This window comes from Wolffia australiana, chromosome 7 (genome assembly GCF_029677425.1).
Source record: "Wolffia australiana isolate 7733 chromosome 7, ASM2967742v1".
Classification (NCBI taxonomy): Eukaryota; Viridiplantae; Streptophyta; class Magnoliopsida; order Alismatales; family Araceae; genus Wolffia; species Wolffia australiana.
Window position 1 is genome coordinate 18,753,640 of NC_135841.1, and position 19,385 is coordinate 18,773,024.

The 19,385-nt window shown below is 40.8% G+C and overlaps 2 protein-coding genes across 5 annotated transcripts; one reads left to right on the plus strand and one right to left on the minus strand.

Annotated features, from left to right (window-relative positions):
- The first annotated feature begins 22 nt into the window (after positions 1-22).
- On the plus strand, positions 23-4,464 carry LOC144706146 (rho GTPase-activating protein 5-like). Its single transcript, XM_078579045.1, has 6 exons — positions 23-158; positions 867-1,436; positions 3,237-3,357; positions 3,422-3,541; positions 3,612-3,842; positions 3,930-4,464. Exons 2-6 carry the CDS (start codon positions 1,132-1,134, stop codon positions 4,335-4,337), a joined length of 1,185 nt encoding a protein of 394 aa, XP_078435171.1. The 5' UTR covers positions 23-158; positions 867-1,131; the 3' UTR covers positions 4,338-4,464.
- NLP1 (nitrilase-like protein 1) lies at positions 4,314-6,943 on the minus strand. Of its 4 annotated transcripts, XM_078579047.1 has the most exons (11): positions 6,630-6,679; positions 6,451-6,535; positions 6,083-6,179; positions 5,871-5,919; positions 5,505-5,596; positions 5,272-5,423; positions 5,121-5,201; positions 4,871-5,037; positions 4,708-4,804; positions 4,414-4,631; positions 4,314-4,346 (listed from the first exon to the last, which is right to left on the minus strand). In XM_078579047.1, the coding sequence occupies exons 1-10, from the start codon at positions 6,663-6,665 to the stop codon at positions 4,462-4,464; spliced, it is 1,026 nt and encodes a 341-aa protein (XP_078435173.1). In that variant the 5' UTR covers positions 6,666-6,679; the 3' UTR covers positions 4,314-4,346; positions 4,414-4,461. The 4 variants fall into 4 exon arrangements, with proteins under 4 accessions (XP_078435173.1, XP_078435175.1, XP_078435172.1 ...); XM_078579049.1 differs by lacking the exon at positions 6,630-6,679 and adding an exon at positions 6,803-6,880 and having other exon boundaries at positions 4,329-4,631; XM_078579046.1 differs by having other exon boundaries at positions 4,329-4,631.
- Between the last annotated feature and the right edge of the window lie 12,442 nt (positions 6,944-19,385).

A 19,385-nucleotide genomic window follows, 5' to 3' on the forward strand; every position in this document is an offset into this window, starting at 1 on the left:
CCCATTCAGCAAGGTATACGGGGCGGCAAGAAAGCCTGCTCCTTTCCATGGTCACCAGCCTGTACGACAAATATTGGCCCACAGATTAGCACAAGGAATGCCAGCCGGCCCATCTGAAGAAGAAGACGACCCCTTGTGACTGGGGCCTGGCGTATTTGGTGAGAAGTCTCTCTCTATCTCTCTCTACACCCTCTGAAGAGAATAGAAGCCTTCTTGAATAAAATCTCCCGTTCAACTGCCGGGTTTTTTCTACCCCATTTGAAAGTTTTTTTTTTTTTCCTGTGCCTGGCGTATTTGGTGTGAAGTCTTTCTCTTTCTGCACCCTTTGAAGAGAAGCGTTCGGGGATAAAATCTCCCATTTAATTCCGTTTTTTTGGCCCGTCTGAAAGCTATTTTTTCCCTGTGACGGGGCCTGGAATATTTGGTGAGAGGTCTTTCTCTCTCTCTCTCTATACCCTTTGAAGAGAAGCGTTCCCAGATAAAATCTCCCGTTTAACTCTCGGTTTTTCTTCCCCATCTGAAAGCTGTTTCTTTCCCTGAGATCGAGCCTGGCATATTTGGTGAGAAGTCGGATAAAATCTCACATTTAACTCCTTTTTTTTTCTTTTTGCCCATCTGAAAGCTGTTTTTTCCCTGTAATCGGTGCATATTTGGCGAGAAGTCTTTTTCTCTCTACAACCTTTAAAGAGAAGCCTTCCCGGATGAAACCCCTCACTTAACTCCCGTTCTTTTGTCCCATCTGAAAGCCTGTTTTTTCCCCAAAGATCGGTCCCGATGTATTTGATGACGAATATCTCTCTCTCTCTACACCATTCCCACAAAATCCCCCATTTAACTGCAATTTTTTATTCTTTTTCCAATCGCAGGATTTAATGAGATGATAAGAGGGCGCGTGTCCCCGCTCTCTTCCCAAAGCGGAAGCGCCCGCCATTATTACCGCTGTCGAAGGCAGTAGCTTTCCTTCTGCCCACCACGAGATTGAAGGGGAGAGAAGAGAAAATCGCTAGAAAAACAGCAACCCAATAAAAACCCATTTGCTATTTTGCTGTCTCCGTCTCCAATTCCCAAAAGGGTAAGCTAAAGAAGGATTCTTTTCGCCCTACCTTCTTCTTCTTCTTCTTCTTCTCTATCATGGCGGCGGTGCTTCTCTCTCCTCCCCATGCCGAAGGTGGGCACCAGCTATCGCCGCCGGCGAGGAAAGGGCGACGGAGGAAGGAGGAAGAACAGTTGTCTCTGTTGACTTTGCTCGTGACGGTGGTGAGAAAGTCTCTCGTGGCTTGCCGGGTCGACGACGGAGATGAAGTTCAGTCCATGGAGATCAGCCGGCCAATCAACGTCCGCCACGTCGTTCACGTCACCTTCGATCGCTTCCATGGGTTCCTCGGATTGCCTGTGGAGCTCGAGCCGGAGGTCCCCCGGCGGCCTCCCAGCGCCAGGTTTGCTTTCTCTCTCTCTCTAGAAGCTTTCTTCTCCGTGTGGAAATCTTCAGTTCTGTGCTTTCTCTCTCTAGAAGTTTTCTTCTTCGTGTGGAAATCTTCAGTTCTGTGCTTTCTCTCTCTAGAAGTTTTCTTCTTCGTGTGGAAATCTTCAGTTCTGTGCTTTCTCTCTCTAGAAGTTTTCTTCTTCGTGTGGAAATCTTCAGTTCTGTGCTTTCTCTCTCTTGAAGCTTTCTTCTTCGTGTGGAAATCTTCAGTTCTGTGCTTTCTCTCTCTAGAAGTTTTCTTCTTCGTGTGGAAATCTTCAGTTCTGTGCTTTCTCTCTCTTGAAGCTTTCTTCTTCGTGTGGAAATCTTCAGTTCTGTGCTTTCTCTCTTTAGAAGTTTTCTTGTTCTCTTTAGAAGTTTTCTTGTTCTCTTTAGAAGTTTTCTTGTTGATGTGGATTCAGCAATGGGTAAATCTTCAGTTCTGTGTTTTCTCTCTCTTGAAGTTTTCTTCTTGCTGTGGGTTGAGCAATGGGAATTCTTCAGTTCTGTGTTTTCTCTCTCTAGAAGTTGTCGTCTTGATGTGGATTCAGCGTTGGGGAAATCTTCAGTTCTGCGTTTTCTCTCTGTAGAAAGTGAAAATCTTCTTTGGGTTGTAGAAACCCTATTCTTCACTCTATATTTAGGCAAAATCTCCATCATTTGTGGATTTCGGAGTCGGATTTTCCTGGGTTTTTCTTCTTCTTTCTCTCTCTAGATATCGTAGTCGAGGTTTATGCATTGCTGGGTCTCTACTGTTGCCTAGAAATTTGCATTCTTTCACCGTGATCATGGATAGAGTTTCTAGTGTATGCTATCTTCATACTCCATCTGACCCAGATTTTCTTGGGGGTTTTCTTCCACGTCCTCTTCCTTTCTCGCTCTAGATGTCTAGTGTGATTCGTGCTATGCTGGGGTATTTTCCTGTTGTCCAGAGGTTTGTCTTCTTCCCCATGATCTGGGGATAGAGTTTGAACGGTCTGCCTCTTTTCTCTATCTCTCTCCGCAACATACTTATTAGTCCTTCTATTGACCCATGGGTAGAGTTTCTAGGGTTTTATATTCAAAACCTCAATCTTCTTAGAAAGATTCTCCCCCAGATTTACATTTTTGATTTGTACTTCGGCGTCCTTTCTCTCTCTAGGTTCATAGTCAGCTGGGCCCTCTCTTTTCTCTCTCTCTCTGTGCACAAAACTGGTGTGATTTTTTCTCATGATCCTTGGATAAAGTTTCTAGGGTTTGATAGTCAAAAACCTCCATCTTTTCAGTAGGGTTCTCCCCAGATTTCCCTATTATTTTGTACCTGCGCATTTTTTCTCTCTCTAGATATCATCCCTAAGGCTCATATTCAGCTGGGTTCCTCCTTTCTCTTTCTCTCTCTCTCTCTTCACAAAATTGGTGTAATCTTTCTCACGTCCCATGGGTAGAGTTTCTTGGGTTTGATAGACAAAACCTCCATCTTTTCAGTGGTTTTTTTTTCTGCTTACAACTTCTTTCTCTCTCTAGATACCATGTCTAAGGTTCATCTTCAGCTGAGTTCTCTCCTTTTTCTTATAACCCATGGGTAGAGTTTCAAGGTTCTGGCTACCTTCTCTCTCTACAACAAACTTGTCTCTTCTTCACGATCCATGGTAGAGATTCAAGGCTCAGCTCCCTTTCCTTCTTCCCTCTCTCTTTACAGTTCCACCAATACTCCTTGAGATTCAGCTCCATTCCTTTTGTGTTTGCTTCTCTCTCTAGAATCTGCTGTGAATAATCTCTTTAAAAATTGATCCAGCGCAAGCGTCTTCGGAGTCTCGACCGAGTCAATGCAGTGCTCCTACGATTCGAGAGGGAACAGCGTGCCCACCATCCTGCTCCTCATGCAGCGCCGGCTTTACGAGCAGGGTGGCCTCCTGGTGCGTTGACTTTACTTACCTCTATCATTTCTGCTAGAGTTGACTTTTTGGCTCATCTCTCTAGGGAGAGGGCATCTTCAGAGTCAACGCCGAGAACACCCAGGAGGAGAGAGTCCGGGAGGAGCTCAACAGTGGCGTCATCCCGGAGGACGTCGACGTTCACTGCCTTGCCGGCCTCATCAAGGTATAAACCCTAAACCCCAAACCCTAAACCTGTTGAAAGGTTTACTTGATGGAATCTGGGTTTTTTGCAGGCTTGGTTCAGGGAGCTGCCATCTGGGGTACTTGACCCGTTGACCCCGGAGCAAGTCATGGAGTCTCAGACTGAAGAAGAGTGTGCTCAGGTGGTCAAACTCTTGCCGCCGACGGAGTCTGCGCTGCTCGACTGGGCGGTCAACCTCATGGCTGATGTGGCACAGCATGAGCAGTACAACAAGATGAATGCCCGGAACATCGCCATGGTCTTTGCCCCCAACATGACACAGGTGGCCTATCTCTCTCTCCGTTGACTTTGCGTTGACCTTTCTGGAAACTGATCAGAGGGGTAATTTTTGTTACTGTTGGGGTAGCAGATGGCTGATCCATTGACAGCACTGATGTATGCGGTCCAAGTGATGAACCTGCTGAAAGCTCTCATCTTGAGGACTCTCAAGGAGAGGCAAGAGGCAGTTCCGGCCGCCACTGTCTCGGCTTTGACTTGCCCGAGTAGGCGATCAGACGACGAAGACGATGGCCCTGCCAAGCTAGCCATTGACCCTGCACAGCCCGGCTTGAACCCGGATCAATCAGAGCCCGTCTTGGTGGAAAAGAAAATCAAGAAGAACAAGAACAAGGCCGGTTCTTCCAGCAGACTGATGAATCCGAAGAAAGTCGCCGGGAAGTCAACAGGGGCCTCTCTCTCCAGGAAGAAGTCAAAGCCTGCGACGAGCATAGTGAGCCGGATAAACCCTAGAATGGAACGAGCAGAGGCGTGGCGATGAACCCCTCGACTGGAATGTTTTAGTGTAAATATAAGCTCCATGAAAACTCCAGAAAAAGAAAAAAAATATGTCAAACCTCCGAGCGTTGACCCTTGATCTTCTCGTAATGGCTAAGTTAAGAGCATCATATTTTCTTGCCATCGTAGGTTAGCAGGACCTTATACAAATCCGGGCGGCGGTCTCTGAAAATGCCCCAGCTATGGCGTTGACCCTTGATCTTCTCCAGGTCAAATTCAGCAGTCAAAACAGCCTCTTCCTTGTCGTCAGCCTGTGCCAGGATCTCTCCTTGGGGGCCTGTTAAAGATGACATTAGCCACCGTAAGATTTGCCAAAATGTCATCAAACTTATAGATTTAATGTTTAAATTCACCAGCTATGAATGAGTTGCCGTAGAAGGTAATTGTACTGTCTCCGTGCTCTGTTTGAATCGTCTCTTTTCCCACGCGGTTTGAGGCAACCAAAGGAACCTAGATTGGTAAAAGTCAATACCCGAGTAGCCTAATTTTAAAATTTCTTAATAAAGAGATAAATACCAGATTGGCGCCTGCGTGGCCCTGCATTACTCGCGTCCAGTGATCTCTGGAATCGAGATTTTGATCCTGCGGTTCGGATCCAATCGCCGTGGGATAGAAAAGAATCTCAGCGCCTTGAAGAACCATAGCCCGGGCGGCTTCAGGGAACCATTGGTCCCAACAGATGGCTATAGCCCAATTAGCAGAAAATCAGAAAAAAAAAAAAGAGAAATCTTTAGTCATGAGAATAATCTTTCAAAGTCGAACTCACCGATTCCGATCTTGGCAAACTTGGTGTCGAAGACCTTAAATCCGGTATCACCCGGATTAAAGTAGAATTTCTCTTGGTACCCTGACGATAATTAGGTATTATATACACCATGGGTTTGATTTTATTCAAAAGGAATGTATGAATATCTTACCTGGGCCATCTGGAATATGGGATTTCCGGTATAATCCAAGATCGGCGCCGTCAGCATCTATTACGGCCACTGAATTGTAGTGCGCGTTGTTGGCTTCTTCAAAGAAACTGACAGGTATGACCACGCCAAGCTCTTTAGCGAGCACCTGCATCCTGGAAAAAAAAACATGAAAATTTTATTTAGGAAATGATCAAGGAGGAAGCTTGATTTTGTACATTATAGTTATCAAGCACCTAATTATCGTGGGGTGGTCTTTATACGGGCTCGCCCTTCGAAAGAAATCCTCCCTCTGGGCTTGACAAAAATAGTAGCCTTCGAAGAGTTCCTAATGCAGCCACAACAGATGAAGACGGATGAGAAAATAATGCATTTTTTTGCAAATAAAGCATTTTTTTGAAGTTGGAATAAGAGTTAATCAACCAACAAATATTAGCGCGAACATATTTAAATTATAGAACCATGCAAGAGTCTTGATTCCTGTCTAATAGAGTATAAATCTCATAAATGGTAAGCACACAGCGATTGTTTTAATAAGTAATCGGAAAGGAGAGAGGAGGGGAATTCAAAAGAATGATTTTATCTTTTTGAATAAAATTTACCTGAAGCAGCACAATATTTGCACCTTTCGCATGTGCTGCACGAACCATCCTGGTTACAAACAAAGGACATGCATTAATTGAGAACCGGGAAACACTCTCCAAAAAGAGAGAGACATTAAATTTTAATTATTGAGAAGATTATTGTACAGAATTCATAATCGATGGGAGGAGAGAGAGAGAGAGAGAGAGAGAGAGAGAGAGAGAGAACCGACCTCTCAGCAGTGTCGACATTCTCCAGGGCAGAATCAGAACAGGAGAATTGGAGAGCTGCAACGGTGACCTTCCTCTGTCCCGGTGCTCCCCTCATGACTGCGTCAATTTACAAAAAAAGAGTTCCTAAAAAGAGATTTCTATTATCCATATCAAGAAGAAAGAATCTGAAATAGAATCCGAGAAAAATATGAAAGCAGAGTAAAGAAATGTTCGCATCTGATGATAAAATGAGGGAAAAGAGATTCAAGTAGAACCGTGACGTGAAATCAAAACGCGAAGACCGAGCTAACATAACCTCGCAATCAAGATTAATGTTTGCTTTCCGATGTGAAAGAATTATTAATGAAGTGGTCATCTCCATGCCTACCACCAGAGAGAATGAACTTCAAGTCCTCATTTACCAATATCGAATAGAGCTTGGCCTCCACTGGAGTTCCTTTCGGATGGAAAATCTGGATATCAAGTTTCGTTTTTTTCGTTAAAAATTGGATAATTCATGGCATTCCAACGACACAGAAATGGTAAGGTTCTGAATAGAAAATTCACCCGAAGCCAACTTCGATCGAAAACTACAAAACCCATTTCTCCGATTTCACAAACCCTATATTGGATGGAAAAATCGCGCTCACTGGTCCAGTCTTAGAAGCAGCAAAATGGAGGAAAAAAATCCAGCGATCAAATTAACATTGCTGTTGAGACGAGAGATCAAGAAAACAAACCAAATTCTCCGCAGTGTCGACGATCTCGAAGGCGAAATCGGAGCAGGAGAATTCGAGAGCTACAACGATGGCCTTGCTTTGCTGCCAAACTCATCCATCAGCACAGCTTTTTTCTTTTTCTAGCCACCCAATGACGGATCTAAAGTCGGAATTTTCTCAAACCGAAACACTATCCGATAACAGTTTTGGAAACCTATGACGGTTATGTCCCGAACTCTAAATGAGAACGACTAGACATGGTCGTTCTGTTCTGTTCGTTTGAAACGAACAAAAATTTCGCACAAAAGAACCACACAGGGCCTTGTTCTTTGTTCTGTTCTTTTTCTTTTTCAAAAACGAACAAAATTCACACATTGGCACAAATTCGCACAAAATTAGACTAAAATTCGCACAAAGCGAACAAAAGAACCGCACAAGGGTCTGTGCGATGTTCTGTTCACATTCATTTTTTTTCTATTCGGAAAACCGAACAGAACGAAAAATTCGCACAAATTCGCACCAAAGAACAGAACGACCATGTCTAATAACGACTTGACGAGATCAGACCACCAATAACGGTTCTGTCCATACCTGAATTATATCTGATAACTATATCGGATACCAGTAATGGTTCTGTCCATACCCAGTGTCTGATACAGAACGGAGATGACCTGATATTGTAACTAATGTTCGGGACGGATGACGATATAAGACGGATGGAACGAGTTTCGACACCAATTTTGGTGTGAATTTCGACACCAAGTATGTGAAAAGTAGATCACATCGGAATTAGACTTGGGCAGAAGTTTGCACCACACAAAATCACACAACCAGGGGAATATTATGACGTTAAATTTATATTTCAAATTTTAACAATTCATATGGACTTGGCCAGTCCGTCCCCCTAGGTTATTTTCAATGTTGTCAAGAATAAAATATAGCTTATCTATAATCTATAGGAACATAAGGGGTGGGTAACAATTCATGTCATGCGTATTCTTCATGTGATTAAACATGGACCCATAAAAGCAGTTTTCTGGGAAACTTCTTGGGCGCAGGCAATTCTTATGTTTCTGGTTGAATGTCATCATCTCAGCCATTGTTGGTTTTGATTGTTTTGTCCCGGAGTGTCCTTTGCACATCAAGATACGATCCAAAAAAACTTCTATGCAAAAACTTCTTTGCATCCCTCAATCACTGTTGATGTCTCCATAAATATATGTTGTGTTATTATCGCAGGGTCGTGCCTCATTTATCAGCATGCATGCAGTTGTGATTTTCCAAAGGTGTACTTGCTCAAAACTTCTTTAACACCTAAGTTGAGTATGCAGTGCTTGTTACCCCACTATAGGTGGTCCTTGTTACAAGTAGACGCATCAGATTAAGCATAAGAAAAGAGAGGGAGTAAGTGAAAAAGAGAAGAAGTGGGACATTGAAAGAATAAATGAAGTAGAGAAAAGAATAGTTCTCACTGGATTCGAAAAATAAGTACACCACTCAAGGAAGCATTAAAAAATTCATTTGGAAATAAAAAATAAGTCACATATTGTCTGAATTTTTTGTTATTTTTCTTCTAAAAATTTGCATATAATCACATAATCGCACCATATATGTCTATCTGGAGTGTGTGGAGCAATTTCCCGATGATGTGCATAATATGTGGCTCTAAACATCGCACCTCAATGCACAACACAAAAATTTGTACAACTGCTCAAATTCATTATGTCTATCAGCCATCGATCACAGTGTCTGCAGTTTCACTTTGTCCCCATACATATGAAGACCTGATGATGAAATGATAGAGTAATGGATGATTGTGAGTGTAGAGTAACTTAGTGTCACCTGATGACAAAAAATAATAAAATAAGAGGAAATGGATGGAGGAACATTCCAAATATTCAAAACAAATTAGTGGCACCCAATGACGAAATAGAATAACAGGTGATGAAAAAATGAAGGATAACTGTAAATCTAAGGTAAATCAGCAGAACACAATAATAGAACAAAATGCAAGAGACTATCCAATGATGATGGTATGGGTTGGAATGTGTTGGGTTATAGGGCATTGATTGAGAAAAAAACTCAAATCATTCATGCAGTGGAAGATGAATAACATTATTCTAATGAACATTTAAAATTGTATGATTAAATCACTTATGCATTTATCAGATCTGTGATTTCTTCTTTTGTCCAGTGAGACATTTTGAGTTATTCATATGTTCAACATCTAAACTTATCCACGCAATGCGCAGCATTTTTTAATCTTCTCCTCTATCTTGGTAACCCCTTTATTGCTCCATCATCGTCATCACGAGATTCTAAACATATCGAGGAGAGGATCCAACGGGAGAAGGGATAATAATGGTGGAAACCTATAAAACTACAGTTTCAGCGAATTGTATTCATGCTCTTCCACAATTGATATTGGGCGTCAATTTTTCATAAAAAAATTATAAACTTAAATCATACATTTTTATATCCAAAATGATGGAAATATATGCGATGGCAAGCCAATGAGAAACTCAAATTTTGTGTAAAATTACGTCGTTGTGAATTTGAGTTTATGATTAAATTTTTTAAAACTTTTACTCATAAAATAATTTGATTAGTTAGTGATGAGCAAGGGTTGTCTCCCAGGGAACATAGATTAGGGTTTAGATACTTTTTAAATGTTTATTCAATAGGGATGAGAGGAGATACTTGTAAAATAAGGGATAGTGATGTGATGAATGCAAGGTAGTGAGAGGGTGATAATAAATATTTAAGAATGATGATATGAAGAACGATATGAGGAATGGTTAGGAAGAGGTGGATAGATCAAAATGTAAAGTGATGAAGACGTGAAGTGATGATGGATGTAGAAGATGAAGGATGATGAAATGGGTGAATGGAGGTGAGTGGATGTTGATAGATGATTTTGGAATAGAATGGTGGAAGAAGAAATGATAATGATCCAACCAATGTATGTGATGGAAAACTGGGTCAATGGTTGTGACTTGTGAGATGGAGAAGAGGGTGATGGACTAGACAATTTAGGGTTTTTTATGAGACGAAGTATACAAGATATGGATAGGAGATGGCTGTGGTAGGTGAGATCATGGAATATGGTGATGAAATGAGATGATGATAAAAATAAAGATGTAGATCTAAGTAAAGGGATGTGAAGGAGAGAAACCAATGTAAGGCAAGAGGCTAAACTTAGAGCACTATGTTCTTATGGGATCAAGGCACTTTTCTGATGTAGATCAGCCTCTGTTGATCTTCCCCAATCACTCAAAACAGCAAGAAAACCTTAATGTACCTTCAAAACCCTCACTCTCTTTCAATCAGCCTCTATATGAGTAAGTGAGTACAAAGGTAGTTTTTTACAAAAATACGAGGCCCTATTTATAGATCCAACCATTTGTATGTAAAGAGGTGGGAAAATCAAGCTCTGCTCAAAATTGTAATGCAAAACTTCTTCTAGATCATCAAAGATCGCCATTCAAATTTGGATCATTCTCAGCCCACTGATTTTCTCGCTCATCTGATTTTCTCTCTCCTTTGTTTTTGAAAAGGTCAAAGAGCCATTAAATAAGTCAAAAAATAGATATTAATTCATAAAAATTATGTAAATACATTTAAATTTTAAAAATGATATCTCTTCGATTATGATGCCAAAAAATTATATTTGGGCTAAACAAACTATGTTCTTTCATAATTTGACGTCAGAGAAAACATTGAAAATACATTAAAATTCATAAAATTAAAAATATCATTCTAAAAATAAATTTAATCATTTTAGACTTTGATAACATGCACATATAATCAATGTAATGGAAATAAACATGTCAATATGGTCATTATAAACCACTAAAATGCATTTGATCACAATACTCCCATACAAAATTTCATAAGTGCTCCCCCATAAGTACTTCTTAAAGATACTATTCATCTCTAAGTTGTTGGAATGTTGTGAAGATCTTCAGGGATCTCATATTATTTTTAATATCATCATTATTAATTACTTATTATCACCCTCTCACCACCTCACATTCATCACATCACTATCCCCTATTTTATAAGCATCTCCTCTCATCCCTCTTGAATTAACATTGAAAGAGTATTTAAACCCTAATATATGTTTCCTTTGGGGACAACCCTTGCTCATCATTAACTAATAAAAAAAATTTATGAGTAAAATTTTATACATTTTTAAACTCAAATTCACAACGATGTAATTTTACCCAAATTTTGAGATCATCATATTATCAAAAGATACTTTTATCCTTTTATACTTAAATGTTATTTTTATATTTGAAACACCAAATCCTAATTATGACCATTTAGGCCCATTTACTAATCTAGTCGTAGCTTCATAACCTAGGGTAGGGTAAGGTTGGGTCAATTGTCCAACTCTAATCAATTGAACTAGTTAAATTGATGAATTAGAAAATCATTGGAGAACTATTTCTCTATTATTTACATTACCTCAACCAAGAATTTGATATTGAATTATCATCCTTTAGTATGTTGATAACATCAAAGTAAGTCAATAAAAATATATTTCATAATTTATCTTAAAACTTATATTTTGGTTTTCACTTCTATATTCTTCATTTAATGATAAAATGAGAAATTTCTTATTCATTTTCCTAATGTCTATTTTATGTATTTTTTTATATTAACCCCAGTTGACTCCTTATAGTCCAGTGGATTTCTCATATCTTCTTGGATTTTTATTTGAAATAAATGATTTGGGTTAACAAACGGTGATTTTTTTATGCAAATAGGAATAAAAAAGAAACTCAGGCCAAGCATAGATCTTAGTTTGATGTACAAGAATCCACTCTAGAAGACCAATTAAGCCTTTTTTAAGAATTTGGTCAACTAAAGGCAAGAATTGTGAAGCCAACTCATAATTTGAATTTGAAAGGGCTATTTTCAAATACAGGAAGGGATGTGAATCCAGGAGGGAAAGTAAGTAATCCTAGATCCCCAGACCCCTTGAATCAAATACAATGGTGGTAGACTTAGTTCACTTATATTGAAACTCTTCTCCCCTCTTGGATTTTTACTCCCAACTCATTCTTGGCCATCTAGTGAATGAGATTTATTTAATTCATTCTTGTTCTAGAAGAGTGTGCAAGATAGAATTCAAGTTTGATCAAGATTATCGGAGAAAAAGCACCACTTGGCCACGAGGGGAAGTGACAACAAGGCTTGTGTAGTGTTTGTTATGTATTGTACAAAATTTCTATTAACATCACACGTGGATAATAATGAACATACTTAACAAATTAGTTTAATGAGACAGAAATAAAATGGATTTGCATGCTATATACTTCTATTAAGAACACACCATTAAAATAGAAATTTAAAACATATGCACACTTTATATGGTGTAACATGTGATATAAATGTGTTATCTCCTTCCTACTTAGATTTTTATTTATATCATGGATATTGAATAATATCTTCTACAATGTAAGAGAATTGATAACATGCATTTTAATAGTTTAATCTGACCATGTTTACATATTTATTTGCATTAATTTGACTATGTATGCATGTTTTCAATTTTAAAATGATTAAAGTTATTTTTAGAATGATATTCTGAATTTTTAGAATTTTTATGAATGTTTGGAGATTTTTCTGACATTAATTTATGAAAGAATATAATTTTCTGAGACGTAAAATGTTTTTTCTGGAAATTTTTGACGTTAAATTCAAAAATATATGATTTTTCTAAATCATTATATATATTTATCTGTATTTTTATATTTATGTGATTATATGAATTTTAGAACATATTTTAGTACCTTTATTTTGAGACGTCATGTGTCCCCGTTTGATTAGTCGAATGGCGACGGATCAAGATTAAGTTTAATGATTGGCCACAGCCAATCATTAAGCTCAGTTAATGATTGGCATCATTCAATCATTCAACTAAGTCGTTATGGGATCACGATTACCGATGCCATAATTGCATTTAATGGATAATGAAATCACTTTTGACTTTTTTTGCATAGGTGATGCAGAAAAATCACAAAAGAACTTTTTTTCACAATAAATGTGCCTCGTGGTTGAGGGTGCCATGTGGTGCGATAAGAGCCGTCTATCGTGGATGATGAGGAAGAATCTCAGACACTAATCACATTAAATGCATTGATGAGACAAAATCCTAATAGAATATGTGACGGCACTGGCGAGGATGAGGAGAGATAAATATTTGAATTAAATCAACTACTAGGAATCATCCAACTTCCAGGCTTGATATCCGATGATCAAGAACTCAAATTGAGGTGAAATTTTAAGGCTAACTTTGTATTTTCATCCTATATTCATACATGTTTTTGGATCTATAAATTGAGCCCTTGATCTTTGCAAAAAATATCTTTAAGCTTACTTCCTCCTAGAGAGGCTGATTGAAACAAAGTGAAGTTTTGAAGGTCCATCAAGTGCTCCTTGGTTTCTCTAGCTGTCACACAGTCAAATCTCGAGCTAGGTTTCTTGCTCGGAATTGGCGTGTGCCGGCCTCAGTGCTTGGAGCAGAACACTGAGCATCCTTGATCTCTTGCAGCGAAAGCTTTTGCAATTGCTTAAGATCGCTTGGAAGGGGTTAGAGGAGATGTTGGTGCTAGGCACCGTCAGTGAATAGGGTCATTGCATTTATATCATAAAGAGTAAATCATAATTGGGGATAATTACATGAGGAAGACGAGGGGTGATACAACGAACGAGACGAGGCACCTTGCGCCGAGGTAGTGTCGCCACACCGCCTCAGGGTTGCTGCTCCGCGCGCGCGCGCCCGCTCTGTCGCTACACAAGTGCGCCAGGCCGGGCGCTGCGCGCCCGCGGGTTTGACGATTACACACACCACTGGCACTCGTGTCAGCACTCTAGCGCGCAGTCTGCACAACGCCGCCGCATTCAACGCCCCCGAGCTGGGCGCTGCGCGCCCAGCACTACCCGCTAGAGCGCTACGCGCCCGCTGTGCCGTCTAGGTGCTCTCAGTGCGCCACATGCCTTAGTCTCTTGGAGGGATGTCTCCCAGCCTCGCGCCCCTCACACGCAATGCGCGCGCTGCCCGCGAGGCCGTTGCGCGACACCCTGCACAACTCCGCGCGCTACACCTGCGGCACGCCGCTCGGCCTGCGCGTCCCGAACCCGCGCGCAGCGCTCAGCGCTGGCGGGTAGCGTTGGCGCCCACGCGTGGCGCATGGCAATAGCACGCGGCGCTTGGCACACGCGGCGCTTGGCGCACGCGCACACACCGTTCAGCCCGTGCGCCCAGCACGTGTGGACCGTACCTGATCCGTCCCGCCTTGGGCGCGAACGAGCACATACACAGTTTGTCGTGAATCACCATCGACTGTGGCAATGGCCTGAAAGATCAGGTATTGGACATTGCTACCCATTATGACTCAGTCCTTAAAAATGTCGTGAGCCGAAATACAATGGACACGCCCTCCCAATAAGCACGCAGGCCTCTGGACAGGGAATGCCGCCTAGTTAGGGGCCTAACACTATTATCTCTCCTCATCATTACAGGGGAGATTTGGATGATGTGCATTCCTCCAAGCAATGAGGTTTTGGTTGGGTCACCATACTCATCCCCATGGACCAACCATCGGTGTTGTATCCCGCAATGTACAAATAAGTGACTAGCTTATTGTAGAATTACCTACCATCTATGAGTACTCCAAAGAATTACAATATTGGATAGTAGCACCCTCCACCCCAATCTGAAAATCACAACTTTAAAATTAAAATTGATCACCACATAGGTAGGGGAGAGATCCCATGTGACTCGTTGGGAGTCCTCAAACTAGTATTTTTTTGTTCTATAATATTCTCTAATAGAAACTCATTGACTGTATTATGTTTCTCTTACCACTAACTTCTTTCCTTCTTGGCAGATCTGACACATTTATCATTTACTAAAATCATATCTGTACTCTTGGATCAGCATTCTTTGTCTATGAAAACAAACCAAGTCTTTCTCTCCACATGGGATCTTCAAACAACCAATTTGTGGCACTAATCCATTGGAAGAGATATGAATGTCAAATCTTCACTAATAATATGATGTACCAAAAATGTGGAGAAGAGTGTGGGAGCTCTCATGAGCTGGCAAGGAGTTCCCCACATGAATTACTCTTGGACTTCATGAAGAACACATGAGGGAATCAATTCAACTCCAACGGCTTCCATGACACTAGGACTGCATTGCATACCGTAAAAGGCCAGCACATCAACTATTATTTTTTCACCAAATAAATCAGCTTCCATGCACACCATCCAAATCATACAGGGGAGGCCACTATTTCACTCTTTCTAAGGACTTAAATATTTTAATTTTCTTATTTTAGTCCTTTAGACCACATCATATTTAATGTATTTGTCTAGGTTTCATGTAGTTAGGGGAATTTCTGTGTTTAGTTGTGTTAAGGACTTATTTAAAAACTTTTCCCACAAAGTGGTATATAATTATGGATGTAGTGTCTATGATAGTGACCATGTGACGCCATGATTAGCAATTAAAAATTCAAACATAAAATTTCATTATTAATATTTTGAATTTATCTAGAATTGAGAGTTTCCTAATTTGAGGCTTAAATTTATGTTATTGAAAGCATAGAGATGTATTTTTTCACATAATTTGTGACTCAGTGATAATCTAAAAAATAGGGTTTAAATTTTCCATTGGTATTTTAGATTTTTAATCAATGAGAATAAAAACCTGCACTCAAGTAAATCTACTTGGAGATGATTCAAATTATCTCCACAAGGAATCGTAATTAAGGATTTAATATTCTATTAGTGATTAATTAGATGAACGGAGATAAGTATAAAATATGTGGTCAAGAGACAAGGAACACTTAAGGTGAGAAGGTGATAATCACTAACGAGACTAAGATGATAATAGTAGATATTGATAATGATGATATTAGAAGAACAAGTGAGAGCAATGATGGAGTGACAATAATGAGATAAGAAAGTAAATAGACGAGAATAATGTGATAAAAATAATGATGTGTGTAAGTGATAAACCAGAAATTAGGGTTGAAAATGTCATTCAGGTTTCTGACTTATGCAATAATATTTAGAATTTTCCTTACCAGAATCAGACAAAGGTCGAATCCACACGAAATACTCAACAATTGAAGTTTAGCTTACACTTTTATTTATCTTAGCAATTAATGAAATAAATAATTCTATGAAGTTTTTTGGAATTTTATAGTTGGAAGTACTAATTAATTCTAATTAAAATACCTTGTGGAAAAGAGAGAATGATTGTATTCCTTTCATGTATTAATAAGAGAGGATTACATGCCTTAATATAGGCTAATGACGGTAGGATTAGAGAATTAATCCATGTGGGACAAAAGAGAGAGAGAGAGAGAAAATGATAGTGGATTAGGCCTAATGGGGGCCTTATTTAACACTCCCCCGTAAGCGGGAGCATACAGATCAATCGTGCCTAGCTTGGAACTAATCCCATCATAGGAGATACCCAGCAGGCTTTTGGTGAAGACGTCCGCAAGCTGCTGAGATGATGCGACAAATGGAGTCAAAATGACCCCTGCCATTACTTTGTCGCGAAATGCTAGTCCCCTTCAATATGCTTGGTCTGCTCATGGAACACTTCATTTTTTGCGATGAAGATAGCGGCTTGATTATCACAGTGCATAGGCATAGGTGTTGGAGACTCCACACCAAGTCCCTGTAACAAAAGCTGAAGCCATACCATCTCTCGAGCCAGGGAAGCCATGGCACAATATTCGGATTCCGCACTAGAGCATGCGACCACCTTGTGCTTACGAGAGCGCCATGTGACCAGATTACCATCGACATAAGTACAACAGCCAGTAGTGGATTTTCGATTCCCTGGGTCTACCGCATATGACACATCAGAATAGGCTTCAACTCAAAGATGATGATGGCCTTGATAAAGAAGTCCTCTCCCAGGCACACTTTTGATATAGGCAAGTACCCGTAAAGCTCCTGCCCAATGAACTTGATGTGGCTCCTACATAAATTGGCTAAGGACACTAACTGCATATGCAATGTCAGGGTGTGTCACTGTGAGATAAATGAGTTTCCCCACCAATCATCAATACTAGTCAGCATGAGCTAGGAGTGGCGATGAAGTATCCCAAAATGATGGATGAGCCTCCATATGAGATGATGTCGGCTTGCATCCCAGAAGTCCCATTTCTTGGAGTATGTCTAAGGCATACTTTCTTTGAGAGAGAGAGAGAGAGAGAATTTGTCACCCTGATAAGCAAACTCAATGCCGAGGAAGTATCGAGGAGTCCCCAAGTCACGCAAACTAAGATATTGCATGAGATAGGCCTTGGTGGCCTAAAAACCCTCGTTGGTGATTCCACTAATAAGCATATCATCTAGATAGAGTGCAAGTATGATAATACCTGCATTAGTGCTCTTGGTGAGCACTGTAGGATCAGCATGACACGGAGTGAAGCCAAAATTCTTGAGAAGTCGGCCAAATTTGGCAAACCATGAGCAAGGACTCTCTTAAGGTCATAGATTGCCTTTTTTTGATGGCATACTTTGGATGACTCTCCCAGAGCAACATGCCCCGGAGGTTGCTCCATGAAGACTTGATCATCAAAAATGCCATAAAGAAACGCATTAGACACATCAAACTGATGCATACTCCATGCCTGATTAACCGCCAAAGAGAGGATCACTTGGATGGAATTGAGATGAACTACAGGAGAGAAGGTTTCAGTATAGTCAATCCCATATACTTGGGTGAAGCCGCAAGGAACCAATCCAGCTCTATGTCTGGCAATTGACCCATCGAGGTTGTGTTTGACTATGAACACCCATATGCATGTTACAATATTTGCATCTCGTGGTCGACAGACTAATGTCCATGTGCCCCGTGAGACAAGTGCATTATTTCAAGATCCATGGAAGCTTTCCACGCAAGTACCTATGCTGCCTCATCATACGTCCTGGGTAATGACTCAGAGGTGACGGCCAGGGCAAAGGTGCGAAAGGAAGGAGAGAGGCGATCATAGGAAACAAAGTTAGATATAGGATATTGAGTGCACATACGTGTACCTTTGCGTAGGGAAATGGGAAGGTGAAGATCATACATGGAGGGTGGTGAAGAGGCGGTTATTGAGGCACTATTGGGGACTGGCGGATCTGCATTTGGCGTCGGTGAAGGTGAAGAAGCTAGAGAGGCAGGTGTCAAGGCACCATTGGAGATTGGCATATGCATGTGGCGCAGGTGAAGGAGGCTGAGCCGTGAAGGATCCAGTGGGAGCTGATGAATCAGATCCTGAACAGATGAGAAGAGGAGGGAAATCCATAACATCGAGTAGAGGAGAGAAGCCTGGTGGAGGTGTTACGGGGACACGAGGAGGAGTCATTTCTGGAGAGAAGGGAGACTCCTCATGGAATGTAACGTCATCTGAGATGACGTAAGTCCGGGTATGTGAAAAATAAACACAATACCCTTTTTGCAACTGAGAGTAGCCAATGAGGAACTCCTTTTGAGCACGAGGGGCTAGTTTAGAAAGAGATGGGGAGTGATCTTGGACGAAGGCACTACAACCAAACACTTTTGGAGGTAAAGAAAAAAGAGTGGCATTCAGATGAAGAAGATGAAGTGGGATGTTGCCATTGAGGATCATGGAGGGGAGGCAATTTTGGAGATATGTGGCGGTTAGAATAGCATCCGACCAGAGATATTGAGGTACATGCATTTCAATAAGAAGTGTGCGAGCTATGTCAAGTAGGGAGTGGTGTTTTTGTTCGGCGGTGTCATTTTGTTGTGAGGTGTGAGGATATGAGGTTTGATGAATTATACCACACTCACTAAAGAATGTTTGAAGTGAGTTTTGAACTATTTCCAAGGCATTATCGTTACGACAGATTTTTGGAATAGTGGAGTATTGAGTTTGTACCTCATTGAAGAACTGGATGATTGTAGAGGAAACTTCAGTGCGATCGCTGACTCTGGTATGGTCATCAATAAAGACTATGTATTACGGATGGCCAGTAATAGGAGTACGCGAAGGACCCCGAACATCACAATGGACTAGGTCAAACGGAGAAGACGTGGGCGGTTCATCACGTCGTTGATAGGAGAAACAATGATGTTTCCCTAATTTACATGACCCGCACTAAAAATGAGTGAGAGAAGGAAATATTTTCTATAATTTTTCAAAAGATGGATGTCCCAAGCGTTGATGCCACAAAAAAGAAGATAATTTTAAAGTAGGAGAAGAGAAAAGTGCCCGAGGGCTAGAAGGGATGTCATCGGAGATGAGTTCGTAGATCCCCCATCCATTCTCATGGCCCAAACTAATCCTCCTCCTGGTATGCAGATCCTGGAAGGTGTAATAAGTAGGAAAAAATGTTACAGAACATTGAAGGCTACGGGTGATGGTGCTGACCGAGAGAAGATTGGCTGGAAATTTGGGGACATGGAGGACTTAGGTGAGAGGTAAGTGTGATGAGGTTGTGGTATCGCCGAGGCCTTTAATTGGACATGTCCGGCCATCGGCAATGGTGATAGAAGGAGATAGAGAGTTATGTTTGTATGATGGAAGGATGGAGGATGTGTCGGTCATGTGTT

What these genes read in the sequence shown, in the direction of transcription:
- NLP1 (XM_078579047.1), bottom strand. Translation starts at nt 6,665, where the DNA reads ATGGGTTTTGTAGTTTTCGATCGAAGTTGGCTTCGG. An exon ending in CAAATATTGTGCTGCTTCAG is followed by an intron (nt 5,597 to 5,870) that starts GTAAATTTTATT and finishes TGGCTGCATTAG; the next exon opens with GAACTCTTCGAAGGCTACTA. An exon ending in CGGCAACTCATTCATAGCTG is followed by an intron (nt 4,632 to 4,707) that starts GTGAATTTAAAC and finishes CATCTTTAACAG; the next exon opens with GCCCCCAAGGAGAGATCCTG.
- LOC144706146 (XM_078579045.1), top strand. Translation starts at nt 1,132, where the DNA reads ATGGCGGCGGTGCTTCTCTCTCCTCCCCATGCCGAAGGTGGGCACCAG. An exon ending in CGGCGGCCTCCCAGCGCCAG is followed by an intron (nt 1,437 to 3,236) that starts GTTTGCTTTCTC and finishes AAATTGATCCAG; the next exon opens with CGCAAGCGTCTTCGGAGTCT. An exon ending in ACGAGCAGGGTGGCCTCCTG is followed by an intron (nt 3,358 to 3,421) that starts GTGCGTTGACTT and finishes TCATCTCTCTAG; the next exon opens with GGAGAGGGCATCTTCAGAGT.